Source organism: Malus sylvestris, chromosome 11 (genome assembly GCF_916048215.2).
Source record: "Malus sylvestris chromosome 11, drMalSylv7.2, whole genome shotgun sequence".
NCBI lineage: Eukaryota > Viridiplantae > Streptophyta > Magnoliopsida > Rosales > Rosaceae > Malus > Malus sylvestris.
The window spans coordinates 1680573-1701073 of record NC_062270.1 but is presented as its reverse complement, the minus strand read 5'-3'; the positions used below and the strand labels follow the sequence as shown (position 1 = coordinate 1701073).

Here is a 20501-nt window from a genome sequence, read left to right as displayed (position 1 = left end):
TATATTTAATAGAGTACTTATGCCAAAAACTGAAAAAATAAATGGACAAATATGGTATTGGGGCCCAAAACATTGTCGAAACGGAACTCCATCCACAATAATATCAACAAAATTCTTCCATGAACTTTCAAAACCTCATGGTATGGTGCAGGTGAAAAAATATAAATTTTATGAAGATTTTTGTCATTAAGAGATGCTTTGTAATAGGAGCTTGGATTGGGACAACCCATGTGGCATAAAATGTGCAGAAGAAACCACACCAGGTTAGAACATGACAACCCCATGGGAAGTGGCTCAAATTATTCGAGAAAAATGCAATTTTTTTTTTGCGAAATATTTTTGACATGTTAAGAAAAGCTTTATAAGGCATTTAAAGAGGTTTTACCATTTATTGAGCCACTAATGTATATTTAATAGAATATTTTATCTAAAAATTAAAAAATAAATGGAAACAAATAGTGGTGGGTCCCAAAACATTAACGAAACTATTCTCTATACTTAAGAATATCAACGAAAAGTTTTAAATGAATTTTCAAAACCTAACAGTTTTTTGAACAGTTTTTTAAAACCGCTTAAAAACCATGATGGTTAGACTATTATTTTGAGAAATGCAATTTTTTTATTCTTGCTAAATATTTTCCGTCATGTTTAAGGAAAACTTTATAAAAAATTTAAAAGCGGCTTTGCCATTTATTGAGTCACAAATGTATATTCAATAGAATATTTTATCTGAAAACTAAAAAAATAAACGGACAAAAATAGTACTGAGGCCCAAAACATAGCAAAATAGCACTCCAGCTACAAGAATATCAACAAAAGGTCTTACATAAGCTTTCAAAACGTCATGGTGCAGTGAAGGTGAAAACATATAGTATTTATGACCATTTTTTAACACTTTTGCAAAACTGCCTAAAAACCGTGATAGGGTTAGATCATTTTTTTTTTTTGGAGAAAATGCAAATTTTTATTATCGAGAACATTATCCATTATGATTAACAGTAACCTTTTAAGGCAATTGAAAGATATTTTACTATTTGTTGAGCCCCAAATGTATTTTTAATGGAATAATTAAGACAAAAACTGAAAAATAAATGGACAAAAATTGTTGGGATTGGAATAAGCTAATCCAGGTTGTGGATGTAAGTATTGCAAGGAAAAAATGTAGTATTTGTTTCTCATTTCGCCCTCAGGCATTGAATTTCCAATGATCTTCTCATCTGGACTTCTAGTTTGAATACTCATTCGCAACAAACAAATGGACTTCATTTCTTTGTACATATGCATATGTGATCTCTTAACAACTTTCGTACCACAAAACTAATTTCTCAGAGTCCTAGTAAGTGGTGAATTACATACTTATAAGAGTAGGCCATATACTTTGTCCTGTCAACTAACCTTCGTTATTCGTAACCTACCAAGTCTCAGAATGGTAGGTGGTCAGTTACAAACTTACAAGAGCAGGGAGATCTATAAATAACATGTATGCGAGGAGGAAAAACTAAGCAAGAAAATGGGAACTGAAATTATTCCTACTCATATGTTTCTTGTGTGTTTTCCAGGACAGGGACACATAAACCCTATGCTCAGATTAGGCAAACGCCTAGCTGCAAAGGGGTTTTTGGTCAGCTTCTCCACCACTGAAAACTTTGGCAAGGAGATGAGAGCAGCCAACAGTGGCATCAGTGATGAACCCACACCTGTGGGCGACGGTTTTATCAGGTTTGAGTTTTTTGACGATGGTCTTCCAGAACAGGACCCTAAACGCACGGACTTCGACTACTACATGCCACTGCTTGAACTTGTGGGCAAGGATTTGGTAACCCAGATGATCAAACGGCATGCCAATGAAGGTCGTCCAGTTTCATGCCTTGTGAACAACCCATTCATTCCGTGGGTTTGTGACATTGGCACTGAGCTTGGAATCCCTTGTGCCACGCTTTGGGTTCAGTCGTGTGCTGTGCTCTCGGCTTATTACCATTATCACAGCAAGACAGTGCCATTTCCGACGGAAACCGAGCCAAATTTGGATGTTCAGCTGCCAAGTATGCCGCTTTTGAAGCACGATGAGATACCCAGCTTCTTGCACCCTTCCGACCAATTTCAGGTGAGCGTACACTATACACGGAAATGATCTCTTATACTTGTGTTCATGCAGATTGTCAGTCTATACCACAAATTTAGGCAAGAATCAACTTGATCAATGGTTCAAATTCCACAGTCTAGCATCATAAGTACCTTTTGCATGGATAAACAGTCAAGGAAGCGATCATTTCCCACTTTATATGCTACCAAAACAGTTTCTAAAGTTTTAGAACAGAACTACCATGTTTCATTTGTTCATAGTATTTAGTCTAGCTAATTTGAAACTTATGTTATTCTTTCTACTATGTTGGGAAAAGGTACCCTGTATGAATTTCCACATAGACCTAAGGGGAAAAAAAGTTGATACCTTAGAATTAGCAAATATTTTTCAGGTTTTCGGGAGGGCGATTTTAGGCCAGTTCAAGAGGTTATCAAAATCAATGTATGTGTTGATAGACACGTTCCAAGAGCTCGAGCCAGAGGTCATCGAGCACATGTCCCAGTTCTGCATGGTGAAGCCCGTTGGCCCCTTATTCAAGAACCCAAAACCTCCCAAAACAACCATAAGTGGAGACCTAATTAAAGCTGATGATTGTCTCGAGTGGCTCGATTCCAAGCCTCCAACATCTGTTGTATACATCTCTTTTGGTAGTATTGTGTACTTAAAGCAAGAGCAAGTTGATGAGATTGCTCATGGATTATTGAGCTCTGGGGTATCATTTTTATGGGTTATGAAGCCAGCCATCAAAGAGTATGGATTCGAAGAACATGTTTTACCTGATAAGTTCTTGGAAAAAGTTGGGGATAAAGGAAAAGTGGTGAAATGGAGTCCACAAGAACAGGTTTTAGGTCACCCATCTGTCGCATGTTTTGTAACTCACTGTGGCTGGAACTCTTCAGTTGAAGCACTCACTTCAGGCGTGCCAGTTGTGACATTTCCTCAGTGGGGTGACCAAGTCACCAATGCAAAGTTCTTAGTGGATGTGTTTGGTGTAGGGCTTAGATTGAGCCGTGGGGCGGCTGAGAATAGATTGAGCATGAGAGACGAGGTGGGGAAGTGTTTGTTGGAGGCAACAGTTGGACAGAGGGCAATAGAATTGAAGCAAAACGCATTGAAATGGAAGCTGGCAGCGGAAGCGGCGGTGGCTGAGGGCTGCTCCTCCGACCAGAATCTTCAAGATTTTCTGGATGAGATTAGTAAGACATGTGCTGCTTAGAGTAATTTTCATTTTCCATACTGCTTCTGTGAATTTCGTCTCTCCTAGTACTATAGTTCGGTATTGTTGTAGCTTTTTGTATAAATTAATTGTTTATGCTATGCTTTGAGAATAATTCATTGAAAACTAGATTTAGTAGTTAAGTGTTTGATAATTTGAAATATTAACAGCATTGTGAATCAGGAAAAATAGTGTCATGGCATTTGGTAAATGTTATAATACTGTTGTAGTTACATATATTGAGGAGCCAAGTTAATTTCTTATTGTCAACTAGCCATAGAATCAGCTAATCATCAATCCATTTGTCAACTAACTTCAATCTAGTAATAATTACCTTAAAAAAAAAACCTTCTCGTAATCAAACGAGAAAACTAACATAGTCAAGCCAAATTCTTTTTTCCCCTAAAGTTCACTTATAGGACAAACACTAGAAAATAGTACCCGCGCGTTGCTGCGGGATTACAAATTTTATGAAAAATTATGCCTCAAATATACAAAAGATTGTGTCATATAAGATTAATACCATATCAAAAAAAAATTGGACTATTAACATTAGAAAGGAGTGGTATACCAACCTTTTACCATCTGCACCATAGGCCATTGTTGTGGATGAGTGACCAGGAGCATCGTAATCCAGCCGGTATCCCATATTGTCGTATAGCCATGCTTTTATTTTTCCATTTACTGATGTTGAAAAGAAAAACTGAAACACAAAGGCATAAGCTGAGTTTCAAAACAGACTAAATAATTCATAGATGGCAAATGAAGAGAGACAAATCAAGGGATTAAAAAAATGAGAAAGCGAAGTCCTTACATGGACATTTTCCTTGTTATGAGGGCACACAGAATGCACGGGAGCATCATGACCTTCGAAAGTACGCATAAAACACAAATCGATGTATAAGTTTATCGTGTTTTTTATGACCTATTATATCACCACTTCTTCAAAACCAACCTTAATGGCCTTACCATCACCGCAAGGTAGGGCACAAAGTTGCATAGCCGGGTTGCAGAACGCCAAATCATTAACACTACCAGCATGAGCATCAATCTAGAAATTTATAGAAGTATTAGAAGCGAGAACAGCAAAATGAAATATACTGAAAAGGTAGAAGATGCAGAACCTACCTCCAAATGCTGGTGAATCTCATTCCCACCAAAATAAGCGTATAATTGGATATGCAACTCCTGTTTGAAAGAACAATTGCACTTAAAGTTTTCTAGAAAAAGCTACCGTGGATCGTATTCAAGCTTACCAAATCGAGAACTTTCCAAATAGAGTACCATCGGGCTCATAATATACGCTTTACTGAGACACATGGATCCTTGATCAGAGTTGCCTGAGTGTCATTAGAATCAAATCGGTTAAGATGATTCCAGTGACATTAAATGTAAATGTCGTCTGTATAATGACTCGGTTGATAAGGGAACATACCTTCAGCATCATTAACTCGCTCCGATATCCCATACCTGAAAACTTCTCGACAGCAATTTCTCCCTCGAACTAACTTCCCACAAACTTATGTCCCCCACGTTAGTTCCTACTGGTACAAAAAAACCCTTATCAACTTGCTGCTTAAACAAATACATATAATCTAAGAAGTAGTATTTCTTCTCCTTTGAAATAGTAATCGTCTTGTATTCCAACAACATCATTAAAGGAAACCTCAGAGAAACCAACCCAGAAGTAGTGTATGCTGAACAGGATGGAAGTCCATGCTTGTGCTTGCGGCTCAAAGTTTTCAGACGCTCAGCCACTGATTCGACCACATCACTGATCTCTTGTTGCAACTCTAATGTTCCAAACATTCGAAAAAATTACAAACATATTTTACTTTAACACCAACCAAGGAGTTGTCAAGCCAGGAAAAGAGAAAAAACTTACCCAAAAAATAACAGGACCGCCGGAACTGTTGGTAAATCTGTGACTGACCAAAATCGGTGCAAATCAGACATAAACAAACGCAAAATAATCTGGACTTAACGGATTGAAAAACAGCAACCCATATCGGAAAATACCCAGTTATCACAAATATAACATATGGAACTCAAAAACTTTAAGAACGAATGACCAAACCCCTCCACTACAGCCGGCAAAGTTTTGGACAACGTAGGAATCGAAGCAAAACCCAAATGCAAGGAAAAGCAAATGGCTTTTCGAATTCGAGATTTTTTTTTTTTTTTTTTTTGGAGTTTGGCAGTTGTGATTTGTAGTTTTTAAGAGAAAGAACTGGAAAAATTTCTACTGGGTTGGTTTTTTCAGCAGGAAAGTGAGAGAGGAGTCGAGATAGTCCCCCACATAAAAATCCAAGACTTTGTACAGAAAGGTTGCAGCTTTACCTTTCTTCAAGAACTACAATTGAAATTGCAGCAGTTGCATTTGTTGGGTGGTGGGAGTCATTTCGCTGTGCAAGAGTTGCTGAAAATTTACCAAAATTTTAGTAAGATGAAGAACAAAAATAGTAATCACATAACTCAAATTTAAAGCATAGTTTTGTAGCTCCTAAATTTTTCTAAAGAATGCAAACACTCTTGCCTATCTCAGATGGCTATAACTCATGAATCCAAATCTCATTGAATGAGGCCTATTCTTTTAAAGCAAATATGAAATTGTTTCATGATCTACAACTAATATGATTTACAACTAATAAAAAATTAATCAACTCGATATCAAATATAAATGCATATCAATTTAAACCTACCAAGCAAAACAGAACAAACCCTAAATAAACAATCAATCAAACTGATCCGAATGAGATTTAGCTGCTTCAAAAATTTCACATCAAACGCAATTGTAAAGCACAAAATCCTACCCAAAATTGAAAACAGAGATAAGAGCAAAGCCAAAATCGAACAAAAAGGTATGGGTGCCTCTGTTTTCGACTCGAGATCTCTGCATGCTTTGAATTTCTGCATACAAAATATATAGCTTCTATAACTAATTGGCAATACTGCTATCAGCTGATTTCCTTTGAGAAAAAAAATGAACAAAAACTAAAATTTTTACAACAAAAAAAAAAAAAAAGAAAAAAAAAACAGCTTCCTTCTACTATAAGAGAGCATACCAATTTTTTCTTACCTAAAGCATTGAAATAGCAGAAACCATTCTTTTGTTCTCTTTTTGTCCTCTTCCCGTGTCCCTTTCCCTTTTTACCTCTTTCAAACGATAACTGATAAGGAAAAATAAAAAATTACAATTGAATAATATAACAAATCATTTAGCAGCTGACAATCCAAAGTCGAGCTCCGTATGACTCTTTTGCTTCTTTTCCTCCTCTTTCCCAACAACACTATTCTTTTTCTACCTTGAGCTGAAAAGGGTTACTCACACCTTTACTTTCTTCAGTTCCAGAAGCAACCAAATGCCTGCGAATCGACTCCTTATACACCTAAACAATGAGAGTGCAGCTTCTATAAGTGAATCCACAATGTAAAACATCTTAACAGTTCAAATTACATAGAAAAAAATTAAAAAATTGAAACAACTTGAGCATCATACTTTCTTACTCACCCTATGTGAATCGCATGCACCCAGCAGAAAGCAAACAATCAGAGGCGCAACCAACTGCAGAGCAATCGGCTTCCCTTCCATCAAACCCATTTCATAAACCCTAGAAAAAATGGTAAGTAGATAAAATTTCACAGCCCCCTTTCATACCACCAAGCTCTATAAATTTGAGGCCTTTCACTTCAGATCGTCGCCCCAACGCAGCAGCAAGGAAGTTGTATGCAAAGATGACAGCTGCTTGAGAACACCCATTCCAGAAAAGATTGAATCATCATAGAGATTCAACCTAAATTTTCTAGGCTAAAATTTTAGATTTTAAACCAAGGGTTGGAGATGGTCTAATGAATAACAATAACGAATTAATAGCCTATGCCTAATTGAGATAGTGTTGATTATGAATAATAATAAAGAACTAATAGCCTATGCGTAATTGAGGTTTGCAGATTTTGAGCTGTAGGTTTCGTTGGAACATGGCAATAAGCAACTACCCCAAGCCCTCATGAATTGCATCGTCCCCATTACTACTGTGGTAGAGGGTCACTTGCAAGAGCTACTCAATTGTTGTCACCTGAGTTTGTTTGTTATTCTGCTTAGCCTTATCTTGTAGTGATTGTTGTGCTATACTTGCAATAGTTTATACTTCAACAAACTTTGATGGCAACATTTTTTTTGTAATTTACCAAATATTTATTTCAATCATTTACTTGTGAGAGAAGCTAGGCATAGTAGATTGGTTGAGAAAGTGCATTTAACTTAGGCAAAAACACCTGTTTTTTGTTTTTTGTTTTTTTTGTTGTAATGTGTATGTGAGTAGAATATAATAATATCCCTAGGTGAACGTGACCTTTTAGGTGTTCGATTGCGGGGTCTATGAAAATGAACCCCAAAGCTTGATTCGACTCCAATCTTTGGTTGGTTAACCACAAAATATTTATTTCTAAATGAATCATCATAATATATGTCCTTTAGTTCTTTTTCACTTTCAGATAGAACATCTTGGTTACGTTATTGTTAGAATAATTATAAAAATGTAAATCTATGTATGTTTGTCACATTCAATATGAAAGTTGTCTTAAGTACATTTCTACTAAAGTTTTTCTTCCATTGACACATTATTTGATGAATATAATTGATAGAGTCCGACTTTCTTCCAACCCTATTTAACTTTTGTCGGGTAATAGGTGTTTGGGTTAAAATTGGTACTTTGGGCTCAAAAGGAAGTTAGCCCAGAAGAAGGTATAGAAGGAAGGGAGCCCAAGGCTCAGCCAAAGCCCAGAAAGCAGAAGAAGCCTTTTTCCCGACTAAGTGCAGATCACTTGAGCCACTTGCTCACCTACCTAGAAGTCAAGTGATATAGACTAGCCAGCTAATCATCCCAAAAGTACTTTACAGTGGCAGTACAATAAAAAAGCTGATGAGTCACTACCATTCAGCCGCATTCGGGCAAGATCGATGCTGCAGGCAGCCAAGCCAAATCATCTATAAAAAGGGAAAGAGAAATCAGAGATAAGGACACTTAATCAAACAAACAAATACACAAACTCTACTCAAGCTAGATTTGCATACGAAGCTGTAGTCAACACCAAGCCTTCATCCTTTTCAGGATCAACCTTCACCGAAAGCTTTTGTAAAAGCTCTACTACCTTGTCTGAATCTTGCTGTAGTATCGATTCTCTCCTGTAAACTCATATCCCAATCTCCCATTCTAGTACTTAAACCCTTTGTAAATCACAAAGAGAGGAAGTTGCAAGACGATCAGCCTTGCCCGACCCTCTTTGTTTTGTCTTTTCATTCAGAAATCTAGTAATATGATATGATGTATACTTCCATCTGTATCCAAATTATTTCTAGCAAGTTTATGATTAAAAGGCTTCTTGGTTCTTGGATCTGGTCGGTTTAATGGTGCCCAACCATGCAAAAGATAAAGTTGGAATCCGTACTCATAGCATGACCAGATTTAAGTTCTAACCTTTCGGGCATACAAGATTTATCAATCAAAAGTCCTTGGTCTCAAGGCATAAAAAAGAACTTTATGTGGACTTAACCCATCCACGACAATCCTTGATAACAAAAAGTCCGAAGTTACTTGGGGCGCAAGTAATTAGCCTATTTCTTAGTTTTACTTCTGTTATATTATGATTGCCACAGAACACTTGAGTATAGAATTAACTCTGATGGGAAGCCTCAAGGCCTATACTTAAGGCCCTACAAAGGCACATATCTGGGTTCGTTCTGCTCTTCGGGCTCGGGTGATTAAAGTATAATGGTTGTAATACTTCTGCAACAACGAAACAACCACTATATGTTAGAGTACTTGGTTAAGTTTTGATTGCGAGCCTCAAAGGCTACACCTAAGGCCCTACAAAGGCACCTTTCATAGCTAACTTGGTCTCTCGGGCATATACAATTAAACTAAACATCTGTTTTACATCTGCCATGCTAAAGATGGCAGTGACACGCCTGAACACCTAAAGTTAATTTTGATTGTGAGCCTCAAGGCCTACACCTAAGGCCCCACAAAGGCACCTTTTAGAATTAACTCTGTCCTTCTCTTACAGCCCGCCAATAAGCAGAAGCCCGACAGACAATATCAACTGGCGCCAATCTCTTGGGGAGCTGTGTGCTCGTCGGCCAGGAAACGTCCCCATCGGAAATTCCTCTAGACGAACAATAGGAGCTTGGATTGGGACATCCCAGATGGCATAAAATGTGCAGGACAACCCAAATGGCATAAAATGTGCAAAAGAAACCACACCAGTTTATAACATGACAACCCCATCGAAATGGCCCAATTTTTTTGAGAAAAAATGTAATTTTGTATTTTTGCGAAATATTCTATCATGTTAAGAAAAACTTTATAAAGCATTTGAAAATGATTTTACAGTTTAGTAAGCCACAAATATATATTTAATAGAGTATTTATGCCGAAAATTGAAAAATAAATGGACAAATATGGTATTGGGGCCCAAAACATTATCGGAATGAGACTCCATCCACAGGAATATCAACAAAATTCTTATATGAACTTTCAAAACCTCATGGTATGGTGCAGGTGAAAAAAATATAGATTTTTGTAATTCTACAAAACAACCTAAAAATCGTGATGGTTAGCTCACATTTTTCAAAAAAATGTAAATTTTTTTATTTTCACAAAACATTTCATGTGGTCATTAAGAGATGCTTTGTAAGGCATTTAAAGAGGTTTTACCATTTATTGAACCACGAATATATATTTAGTAGAATATTTTATTTGAAAATTGAAAAATAAATGGAAACAAATAGTAGTAGGTCCCAAAACATTAACGAAACTATACTCTATACTCAAGAATATCAACGAAAAGTTCTACATGAATTTTCAAAACATCACAGTGCATGAAGATGAAAACATATAGAGCTTATGACGATTTTTGAACAGTTTTTTAAAACCGCTTAAAAACCATGATGGTTAGACTATTTTTTTGAGAAAAAATGCAATTTTTTTATTCTTGCTAAATATTTTCCATCATGTTTAAGGAAAAATTTATAAAAAATTTGAAAGTTGTTGCCATTTATTGAGTCACAAATGTATATTAAATCGAATATTTTATTTGAAAACTGAAAAAATAAATGGACAAAAATAGTAGTGAGGCCTAAAACATTGTGATCTCTTAACAACTTTCATACAAATGTATATTTAGTAGAATATTTCTTCGTACATATGCACATGTGATCTCTTAACAACTTTCGTACCACAAAACTAATTGCTCAGAGTCCTAGTAATTGGTGAATTACATACTTAAAGAGTAGCCCATATAGGGGTGGGTTCGGTACGGTTACCGTACCAAAACCCTTGTACCAATTACCGTACCAAACTTTCGATTTGGTAAAATCTATTACCATTACCGTACCAAACTTTCGGTATACCGAAGTTCGGTATTGCCAAAAGTTTGGTTGGCATGGTATGGCAATGGTAATTGCCATTTTGTTTTGGGACAAAATATGTTTTTGTTTTTTTAACCCAATTCAAGGGCAAAACTTTTTTTTTTTGTACCTTTATCTCATACATTATAGATTAAATTCATCTATTATTCATCATTCACAATTCTCACACATAATAATTCAAATGAAGTATCAAGATTCATCATGAAAATTAAGCTTACAATCCAAATAGAAGTTACGAACTAAAACAAATAGAAGTTAACAATCCAAATAGAAATTAAAGTTTCAAACCAAATGAAAATTGGAAGTAAACTTCAAAAAGGAGAATTCATTTATCAGTTATTCAAGCTTGAGATGTCGAAACTTTTAGATGAGGCATTGAACTGGTAGAAGATTGAGTTTGTGTCAAGCCTACATTACAAACAAAGAAAACATATTAATTAGTAGCAAGAAGAATTAAAGTTGAAAACCATTTAATAACAAATTTACTAAAAAAATTAAAGCATATCTTTCTTGTTTTCTCTTCTTCTATTTCCTTGTAAAATTGAAGCATATCTTCCGTTGGTCCTTGTAGAAGTTTACTTCACATGCCCTAAGCCAACCACTAGTACACACTAGTGCCTCCATTATTTTAAGAGTCAAGGATACCCTAAAAGGGTTCACAATCCTCCTCCCTAAACTAAATGCATTTTCACTAGCAACAGTAGAAGTGGGGGTTACAAAGATATTTTGGCTATTTGTGAAAGAATTAGGAACTCTTTTGTGTTTGATTTCCACAATTTTAAGAGATCAAAGTCACCAACAACAATGCTAATATAAGTAGGGTTTTATTTTCAAATTATTGGAATATTATAAATATGTGTTATATAATTATGTATTATATAAATTATAAATTATAAATTATATTGTATTTTCGGTATGGTACGGTAATACCGTGGTAATGATATCCATTACCAATACCGTACCATGAAATTTCGGTACGGTACAATACCGTACCATTACCGATTGTTACAAAAAATTTGGCACAAAATCGGTATGGCACGGTTGGCAATTCGGTTGGCATGACAATTTGGCAAAAAAATCCACCCCTAAGCCCATATACTTTGTTCTGTCAACTAACCTTCGTTATTTGTAACCTACCAAGTCTCAGAATGGTAGGTGGTCAGTTACAAACTTACAAGAGTAGGGAGATATACAAATAACATGTATGCGAGGAGGAAAAACTAAGCAAGAAAATGGGAACTGAAATTATTCCCACTCATATGTTTCTTGTGTGTTTTCCAGGACAGGGACACATAAACCCTATGCTCAGATTAGGCAAACGCCTAGCTGCAAAAGGGATTTTGGTCAGCTTCTCCACCACTGAAAACTTTGGCAAAGAGATGAGAGCAACCAACGGTGGCATCAATGATGAACCCACACCTGTCGGCGATGGTTTTATCAGGTTTGAGTTTTTTGACGATGGTCCTCCAGACCAGGACCCTAAACGCACGGACTTGGACTACTATATGCCACTGCTTGAACTTGTGGGCAAGGATTTGGTAACCTAGATGATCAAACGGCATGCCAATGAAGGTCGTCCAGTTTCATGCCTTGTGAACAACCCATTCATATTCCTGTTGGATGCTAAACCATTTCTGGGTTGATCGAGAAGGGATGCAGCAGCAACACAAAAGAGCCAACGGCTAGTTTATTTAAATTGTAACGGCTAGTTAGTTTTAGTTATAGTTTTTGACAAGTGTAAGGCTTAGATTAAAAGCTCCAATGAAGGGCTAAGATTAGCTTTGCACTATCAGGGTAGGTAAGTTTTTGTCAGCTAGCTCTAATGGAAATGAGGGCTGACTGTGCACACCTAAAACCCTACTGATGCCATATATATATGAGTGCTATGAGCTGCTGCAATAGCAGACTGACATAGCCGACATTCCCTTCTGAATTTCTGTGCAATCATCACCATTCTCTGAATCCAAAATCCTTCCAAAACAATCATACAAAACATCAACTTTATAAAACACTATCATGGCCTCAGAGCTTAGTTCTTGATCACTGAAATCTGGGCGTTTTGTGGAATCTGTTTTTGGGGTTGTTCAGGTAAAGGCTGAAACCCTAAGTGTCAATACAAGTCGAAGAGGAAAGGATCTGGGGGTGGCGACCTCAAAGCTCCAATCTTTGATGGAGAACACTACGACTACTGGAGGATTCGGATGACAACCATCTTCAAGTATGCGAGGAGGAAAAACTAAGCAAGAAAATGGGAACTGAAATTATTCCCGCTCATATGGTTCTTGTGTGTTTCCCAGGACAGGGACACATAAACCCTATGCTCAGATTAGGCAAACGCCTAGCTGCAAAGGGGTTTTTAGTCAGCTTCTCCACCACTGAAAACTTTGGCAAAGAGATGAGAGCAGCCAACAGTGGCATCAGTGATGAACCCACACCTGTCGGCGATGGTTTTATCAGGTTTGAGTTTTTTGACGATGGTCTTCCAGAACAGGACCCTAAACGCACGGACTTGGACTACTATATGCCACAGCTTGAACTTGTGGGCAAGGATTTGGTAACCCAGATGATCAAACGGCATGCCAATGAAGGTCGTCCAGTTTCATGCCTTGTGAACAACCCATTCATTCCATGGGTTTGTGACATTGGCACTGAGCTTGGGATCCCTCGTGCCACGCTTTGGGTTCAGTCGTGTGCTGTGTTCTCAGCTTATTACCATTATCACAGCAAGGCAGTGTGGTTTCCGACCGAAACCGAGCCAAATTTGGATGTTCAGCTGCCCGGTATGCCAATTTTGAAGCACGATGAGATACCCAGCTTCTTGCACCCTTTCGACCGATTCCAGGTGAGTGTACACTATACACTGAAATGATCTCTTATACTTGTGTTCATGCAGATTGTCAGTCTATACCGCAAATTCAGGTAAGAATCAACGTGATCCATGGTTCAAATTTCGCAGTCTAGCATCATAAGTACGGAAGTACCTTTTGGATGGACAAACAATCCAGGAAGCAATCATTTCCCACTTTATACTACCAAAACAGTTTCTAAAGTTTTAGAACAGAACTACCATGTTTCATTTGTTCATTGTATTTAGTCTAGCTAATTTGAAACTTATGTTATTCTTTCTACTATGTTGGGAAAAGGTACCTTGTCTGAATTTCCACATATAGTCCTAACTCCTAAGGGGAAAAAAAGTTGATACCTTATAATTAGCAAAATAATTTTCAGGTTTTGGGGAGGGCGATTTTAGGCCAGTTCAAGAAGTTATCAAAATCAATATATGTGTTGATAGACACGTTCCAAGAGCTCGAGCCTGAGGTCATCGAGCACATGTCCCAGTTCTGCATAGTGAAGCCTGTTGGCCCCTTATTCAAGAACCCAAAACCTCCCCAAACAACCATAAGTGGAGACCTAATGAAAGCTGATGATTGTCTTGAGTGGCTCGATTCCAAGCCTCCAACATCTGTTGTATACATCTCTTTTGGTAGTATTGTGTACTTAAAGCAAGAGCAAGTTGATGAGATTGCTCATGGATTATTGAGCTCTGGGGTCTCATTTTTATGGGTTATGAAGCCACCCATCAAAGAGTGTGGATTCGAAGAACATGTTTTACCTGATAAATTCTTAGAAAAAGTTGGAGATAAAGGAAAAGTGGTGAAATGGAGTCCACAAGAACAGGTTTTAGCTCACCCATCTATCGCATGTTTTGTAACTCACTGTGGCTGGAACTCTTCAGTTGAAGCACTCACTTCAGGCGTGCCAGTTGTGACATTTCCCCAGTGGGGTGACCAAGTCACCAATGCAAAGTTCTTAGTGGATGTGTTTGGTGTAGGGCTTAGATTGAGCCGTGGGGCGGCTGAGAATAGATTGAGCATGAGAGACGAGATAGGGAAGTGTTTGTTGGAGGCAACAGTTGGACACAAGGCAATAGAATTGAAGCAAAACGCATTGAAATGGAAGCTGGCAGCGGAATCGGCGGTGGCTGAGGGCGGCTCCTCCGACCAGAATCTTCAAGATTTTCTGGATGAGATTAGTAAGACATGTGCTGCTTTAGACTAGTTTCATTTTCCAAACTGCTTGTGTGAATTTCATGTCTCTGTCTTAGTACTATAGTTCAGTTTGTCATTTTTTATATAAATTAATTGTTTATGTTATGCTTTGAGAATAATTAATGAGTGACTTTGAATGTGGTTCTTATTTATCAACGTTCTTTGATTGAAAGCTTATTAGTTTTTAGTTTTTTTATTGAAGTCCTGAAATTAATACAATAATGCATTTCTATGTAGGTTGTTATAATTTTAAATTAAAATTTGATATATGTAGTTACTTATATTAATGAGATTTTCAATAAAATCCATGATTTGTGGGATGAAAATAGTAAAAAATAAAATATTTTTAAATAAAACCCATGATTTGTCATTACTTAAATTAATGACATTCTACATACAAAAAATTAGTAATTTTTATACGGTTCATTTTACATACAAAAAAAGGTGTTACGTTTTATATAAAAAACAATGGATACTTTTTATATTAAAAAAAAAGAAAACTAATGAAAAGGGCTTGAAAACTTTGAGTTTTAATGATAAGGACAAAATAAAGGGTAAAGTGAATAGTACCAGGATTGACTTTTTAGTGTAAAAATGTGGTTTTTCGTTAAAGTGAACAGTACCAGGTGCTTTTCGTTAAAGTTCCCTAAAAAAATGGGTACATCTTTTATTAAAAAAATAAATAGTTGATTATTTATGACCAATTTTATTTAACTTTAATCTTATTTATTAACATAGTTAATTACTTAAGAAATAAAATATCTCCTTAAAACTTTGATTTTAGCTTTAAGTATTAGCTTTTAGAAACTAAAATACCAAATTATTTAATTTATCATGTCTATAAATTTCTAATCCTAAATAACTCTTCAAGTCTTTGGTTTGTTATTTTATTTCTATAGAGTTTCTTGGGAAAGGACTCGAACATTAAAGAATAAAAGAACACTTTGAAGTCGTTGCAGAAAAAAGAATAATATATGTGCCATGCATTGCGGGTGGCGGGGCCGCGGGAGCCGTCAGGAATTGTACATATATAATATATTGTAGAATATATTTAGATGCAAAATCTTTTTTTTATATTAACGAAAGATTTATTATCAACATTCTTTTTCATGTAGTAAAATTTCAAGATTAACAAATAGATAACACAAATTGGATGATGTGAACCACATATGGTTGTTGAGCTTCATACATAAAACAACATATCCATATACTATGAAAAAAGTTGATTTTTCAATATAAAATTTATTGATGATTTCGAAATAACTCAATTATTTATTTGGAATTCATTCTCATTATATATATCTGTGTGTGTGTGTAAATACAAACCAACCTGTTAGTAATCTGAATCCAAGAAGAAGCATGTTACTGCAGCCCGGTCACCTAAGCTGTCATGGCTTCCTTTCCATCCTCTTATTTTCTTCCCTTATGTCTACAATCCATGCATGCTATCTAACCGAACGCAGCTCTCTCATGTCCTTCTCTCTCACTCTGCAGTCTTCCGCTCCTTTAAATTGGACTTCAGTTAATTGCTGTCATTGGGAAGGCATCACCTGCGATCACTATGGTTGGATCACCCGTTTGAGCTTACCGGCAAAAGGCCTCGAAGGAGGTATGTTTCCCTCATCACTCGGAAATCTGACACATCTCACCCACCTTGATTTCTCTCACAATTCACTTTATGGTTCACTTGAAACCGGATTCTTCTTGTCCTTGAATCGTCTTGAGATTCTTGATTTGAGCTATAACCATCTCTATGGAGAACTACCATTTTCTCTACCATCTAGCAATATCCGGATGCTGGATTTGTCCTGCAATCGCTTCCATGGCGAAATTTCATCTTCATTCTTCAAAGACGCTTGGAATTTGACTAGTTTCAATATCAGCAACAATATTTTAACAGGGTCAATCCCATCCGCTATTTGTCCTCATTCTTCTCCCTTCATTAGAGTCTTGGATTTTTCCTTCAATAGATTCAGTGGCAACATTCCTCTTGGATTAGGGAAGTGTTCCAAACTGCAGATTTTTCGTGCTGGTAACAACAATCTCTCAGGGCTACTTCCAAGTGACATATATAATGCTACAACACTTCAAGAAATCTCATTTCCCCGGAACCAATTGTATGGAGTCATAAGTGAGGGAATTGGCAACCTCACCAACCTTCAACTTCTCGACCTCAACACAAACGGATTGAGTGGCACACTTCCTGTTAACATCGGTAAGCTCTCCAAATTGCAGCTTGTGTACCTTCACTTCAACACTCTAGACAGTTATCTTCCCCCATCCTTGACAAACTGCTCAAAGCTTATCGAATTAAATCTGGGATTCAACAACTTTGAAGGAGATATCTCCCTGCTTAATTTCTCCAAACTTAGTCAGCTTAGCAAACTTGACATTGTGAGTAATCACTTCACTGGTATGGTGCCAGTAAGCCTTTACTCGTGCAAGTCCCTGAAAGCACTTCGATTGAGCTTAAACGATCTAGAGGGGCAGATACAACCTGAGATTCTTTTGCTAAAATCTCTGTCCTTTCTCTCCCTTGGTGGAAATAAATTGACCAATATCACAGGGGCAATCAAGATATTGATGGGTTGTAAAAGTCTCACTGTTCTCCTCGTTCGATATAGCTTTCTACACGAGGAAATGCCTACTTATGATGGCATGGTTGGTTTCTATGGATTCCAAAATCTTCGAATTTTGGGTATGAGTTACTGTGAGATCACCGGTGAGATACCTGTTTGGTTATCGAAGCTCAAGAAGCTAGAGATCTTGTATCTGCCTTTCAATAGAATGACCGGCCTAATTCCTAGTTGGTTGGGGACCCTGCCAAGGCTCTTTTATATAAACATAGACTCCAACCGAATTTCAGGCGAATTTCCAAAGGAACTTTGCAGGCTGCCGATGTTGGTATCTGAAACTGAATCTCGAACAGACCACAATTATCTTGAACTCCCCATATTCATCATTGATGCTACAAATTCTTTGCATCAAAACTATTTTTCGAAGAACTTGCCTCGAGCACTATTCTTGCACAACAATTGTTTAACTGGAAAAATACCTATTGACATTGGCCAACTGCAGCTTCTCCACGCGTTGGATCTTAGCTCTAACAACTTCTCCGGTAACATTCCAGACACAATATCTAACCTCAAAAACTTGGAGACGGTGGATCTCTCCATGAATCATCTGTCAGGAGAAATCCCAGCGTCATTGGCAGTTCTTAATTTCTTGTCACTTTTGAATGTATCATACAATCGTCTAGAGGGACCAATACCAACAAGCACCCAGCTCCAAAGCTTCAATCCGTCCGCCTTCGAGGGGAATTTGAAACTTTGTGGCGCACCACTTCCAAATGAGTGCCAACCAGCTGATGGCATTACTACGGATGATGAGAACAAGCAGGATTTGGACAACGATGAGGATCAAAGTCTATGGTTTGGGTTATCCGTCGTGCTTGGTTTCTTTGTGGGGTTATTGGGATTCTGTTGCCCTTTGCTTCTCAAGAGGACGTGGAGATACGCATATTTCCAACTCCTAGACAATGTTCAATTCATGCTCTATGTGAAGTGGGGAAGGCTTAGAAGGTAGTGTTCTAGAACCTAGACTCTTTGTTCATTTTTTTTTTTTTCAATTTGGTTTACAGTGGTTAAGTCTTGTTCTTCTTGTTAACAGGAAAACCCAAGGCCACGTCCCAAATCAAAAGGACGAAGTTAAAAGCAGCAAGCCGGATAGTGAAACTGAGTGTACAAATCAGTCAGAATATGCAAACAGTAACTCTTTCATGGTCCCTGACAACTTCCAAACCACCTCTCTCTTCAATGTTCCAGTTAAAGCTCCCTGCCCAGAAGACGAAGAAATATTAATGTGTACCGATTGAGCCAGAAATTCTCTGGTGCAAAATATCTATTAGAGTGTAGGATGTTCATTCCATAATCGGACTGTAAGTTGAATAGCTGTTTTATTTATTTTATCTCCTCTTTAGACTGAAATTATGGACCAAACTATCAATCATCAGCTGATGAAATCACGATGGAAGTTTGATAACATAACATATTAGACAAATTTACACGTGACTAAAGCCTAAAAGTATAGATCATATATCTGAATATAGACTTCAACTGAATTTCAGGCGAATTTCTAAAGGAACTTTGCAGGCTGCCAACGTTGTTATCTGAACATACTGAAGCTCAAACAGACCACAATTATCTTGAGCTCCCCATTTTTATCATTGATAGTACAAATTCTTAATTTGCATCAAAACTATTTTTCGAAGAACTTGCCGCAAGCACTATTATTGCCGAACAATTGTTTTACTGGCAAAATACGTATTGACATTTGCCAACTGCAGCTTCTCCACCCATTGGATCTTATCTCTAACAACTACTCGGTTACATTCCAGACCAAATATCTAACCTAAAAAACTTGGAGACGCTGGATCTCTCCATGAATCATCTGTCAAGAAAATCGCAGCGTCATTGGCAATTCTTAATTTCATGTCATCTTTAAATGTATCATACGATAGTCTAGAGGACCAATACCAACAAGCACTCAGCTCTCAAGCTTCAATTCACCTGCCTTCTAGGGGAATTTGAAACTTCGTGGTGTGCCACTTCCAAATGAGTACCAACCAGTTGATGGTGAAGGTGCAGATAAGAACAGCCAAGATTCAGATAATGGGAATCCAAATCCATGGTTTCATTTCTTTTTCTCACTTGGGTTCAGGACAGGATTTTTCGGAGTTTGTGGCTCTTCCGTGTTTAAGAGATCCGCAGATATACGCAGTTCCAATTCCTAGACAATGCACAAAATCTCTATGTGATGTTAAGAATGTGTCTAGTCAAGATGAAGAGAAAGCTTAGTATCTAGAGTGTTGTGCTATACTTTCTTATTTGGATTTTCTTCGGTTGATGTATTTAGTTAATTGTTTTCATTTTTTCGTTTTCTGCAATCTCCTTATGTCAGATGAAAATTTTGGCAAAAAAACTGCTTTTTAAAAGTGAAAAATAAGGCCGTTTGATAGCACATTTCGGCTTCAGTACTCTGATAGTCTTCATTACCGTCGGGTGAAGAAACAGAACATCCTCTGGTATAGCACCTTCTTGTTCAAGATATTCCAAGTGTCTGCATAACTGAATCACAAGTGTTTATGGCTGCTTCCTTCAGTTTTCTTCCTTAGCTCTTTAAATCTCAAATGGGAAGTGATAGTCACACATTTTTTTAGCTTCTCACTACCCCTCTCTATTTATATTCATCGAATTAACAAGTCAAATGGAATTCATATTCAGAATTAAACACATGTGTGTGAGAGGATAAAAAAAAGTGAAAATCATTTCCCATGTCAAATTTGTTTTTACTCACTGACATGGTTTTACGGAATATATCAATATTACATTCTAACATGTAATCGGGTGGACACCGCTTATTAGTAATACGTGTAGAAGATCTTTAATCAAGACTTTATTAGTAAACCATTAATCCCATGTGCAGAGGAAAAAAACCAACCATGATCATTTAGTTCAGACTCGCTTTTGGCAAAAAATTGAACCTAAAACCTATCATTTACAAGAGAGAAAAATGACATTAGACCGTAATGCTAAGTGACAACACACACCCTTTTTAGTCTCTTACAGACTCATGTTTAATCCTGTCATGGATTATGTTTGATTTGTTCAATCTAATTGCCATAAATAAAAAGGGGTGTTTGTTAGTGTACAAAGGTGTGTGAAA

The 20501-nt window shown here is 37.0% G+C and overlaps 2 protein-coding genes and 1 long non-coding RNA gene across 11 annotated transcripts; 1 reads left to right on the top strand and 2 right to left on the bottom strand.

The window, feature by feature from the left end:
- Positions 1-1146: 1146 nt before the first annotated feature.
- LOC126590634 (uncharacterized) lies at positions 1147-12307 on the bottom strand. Its single transcript, XR_007612120.1, has 2 exons — positions 11846-12307; positions 1147-1395 (listed from the first exon to the last, which is right to left on the bottom strand). It is a non-coding gene; the product is annotated as an uncharacterized LOC126590634 (long non-coding RNA).
- Positions 1502-18832, top strand: LOC126590620 (putative UDP-glucose glucosyltransferase). 7 transcript variants are annotated; one of them, XM_050256099.1, is made up of 4 exons: positions 1502-2104; positions 2475-3279; positions 14653-14761; positions 16272-16378. In XM_050256099.1, exons 1-3 carry the CDS (start codon positions 1511-1513, stop codon positions 14712-14714), a joined length of 1461 nt encoding a protein of 486 aa, XP_050112056.1. In that variant the 5' UTR covers positions 1502-1510; the 3' UTR covers positions 14715-14761; positions 16272-16378. The 7 variants fall into 7 exon arrangements, with proteins under 7 accessions (XP_050112056.1, XP_050112058.1, XP_050112057.1 ...); XM_050256101.1 differs by lacking the exon at positions 14653-14761 and having other exon boundaries at positions 16272-16430; XM_050256100.1 differs by lacking the exons at positions 14653-14761; positions 16272-16378 and adding an exon at positions 7989-8630.
- Positions 2150-7065, bottom strand: LOC126590626 (uncharacterized). Of its 3 annotated transcripts, none has more exons than XR_007612111.1 (13): positions 6811-7065; positions 6379-6688; positions 6113-6209; positions 5640-5718; positions 5185-5227; positions 4981-5092; positions 4770-4843; positions 4556-4639; positions 4428-4487; positions 4255-4350; positions 4114-4166; positions 3875-4002; positions 2150-2164 (listed from the first exon to the last, which is right to left on the bottom strand). XR_007612111.1 is itself a non-coding variant. In XM_050256109.1 (6 exons), exons 1-6 carry the CDS (start codon positions 6736-6738, stop codon positions 5042-5044), a joined length of 411 nt encoding a protein of 136 aa, XP_050112066.1. In that variant the 5' UTR covers positions 6739-6769; the 3' UTR covers positions 4880-5041. The 3 variants fall into 3 exon arrangements, 1 of the variants encoding a protein (XP_050112066.1); XR_007612110.1 differs by having other exon boundaries at positions 4735-4843; positions 6811-7045; XM_050256109.1 differs by lacking the exons at positions 2150-2164; positions 3875-4002; positions 4114-4166; ... (3 more) ...; positions 4770-4843; positions 6811-7065 and having other exon boundaries at positions 4880-5092; positions 6171-6209; positions 6379-6469; positions 6631-6769.
- Positions 18833-20501: the final 1669 nt, after the last annotated feature.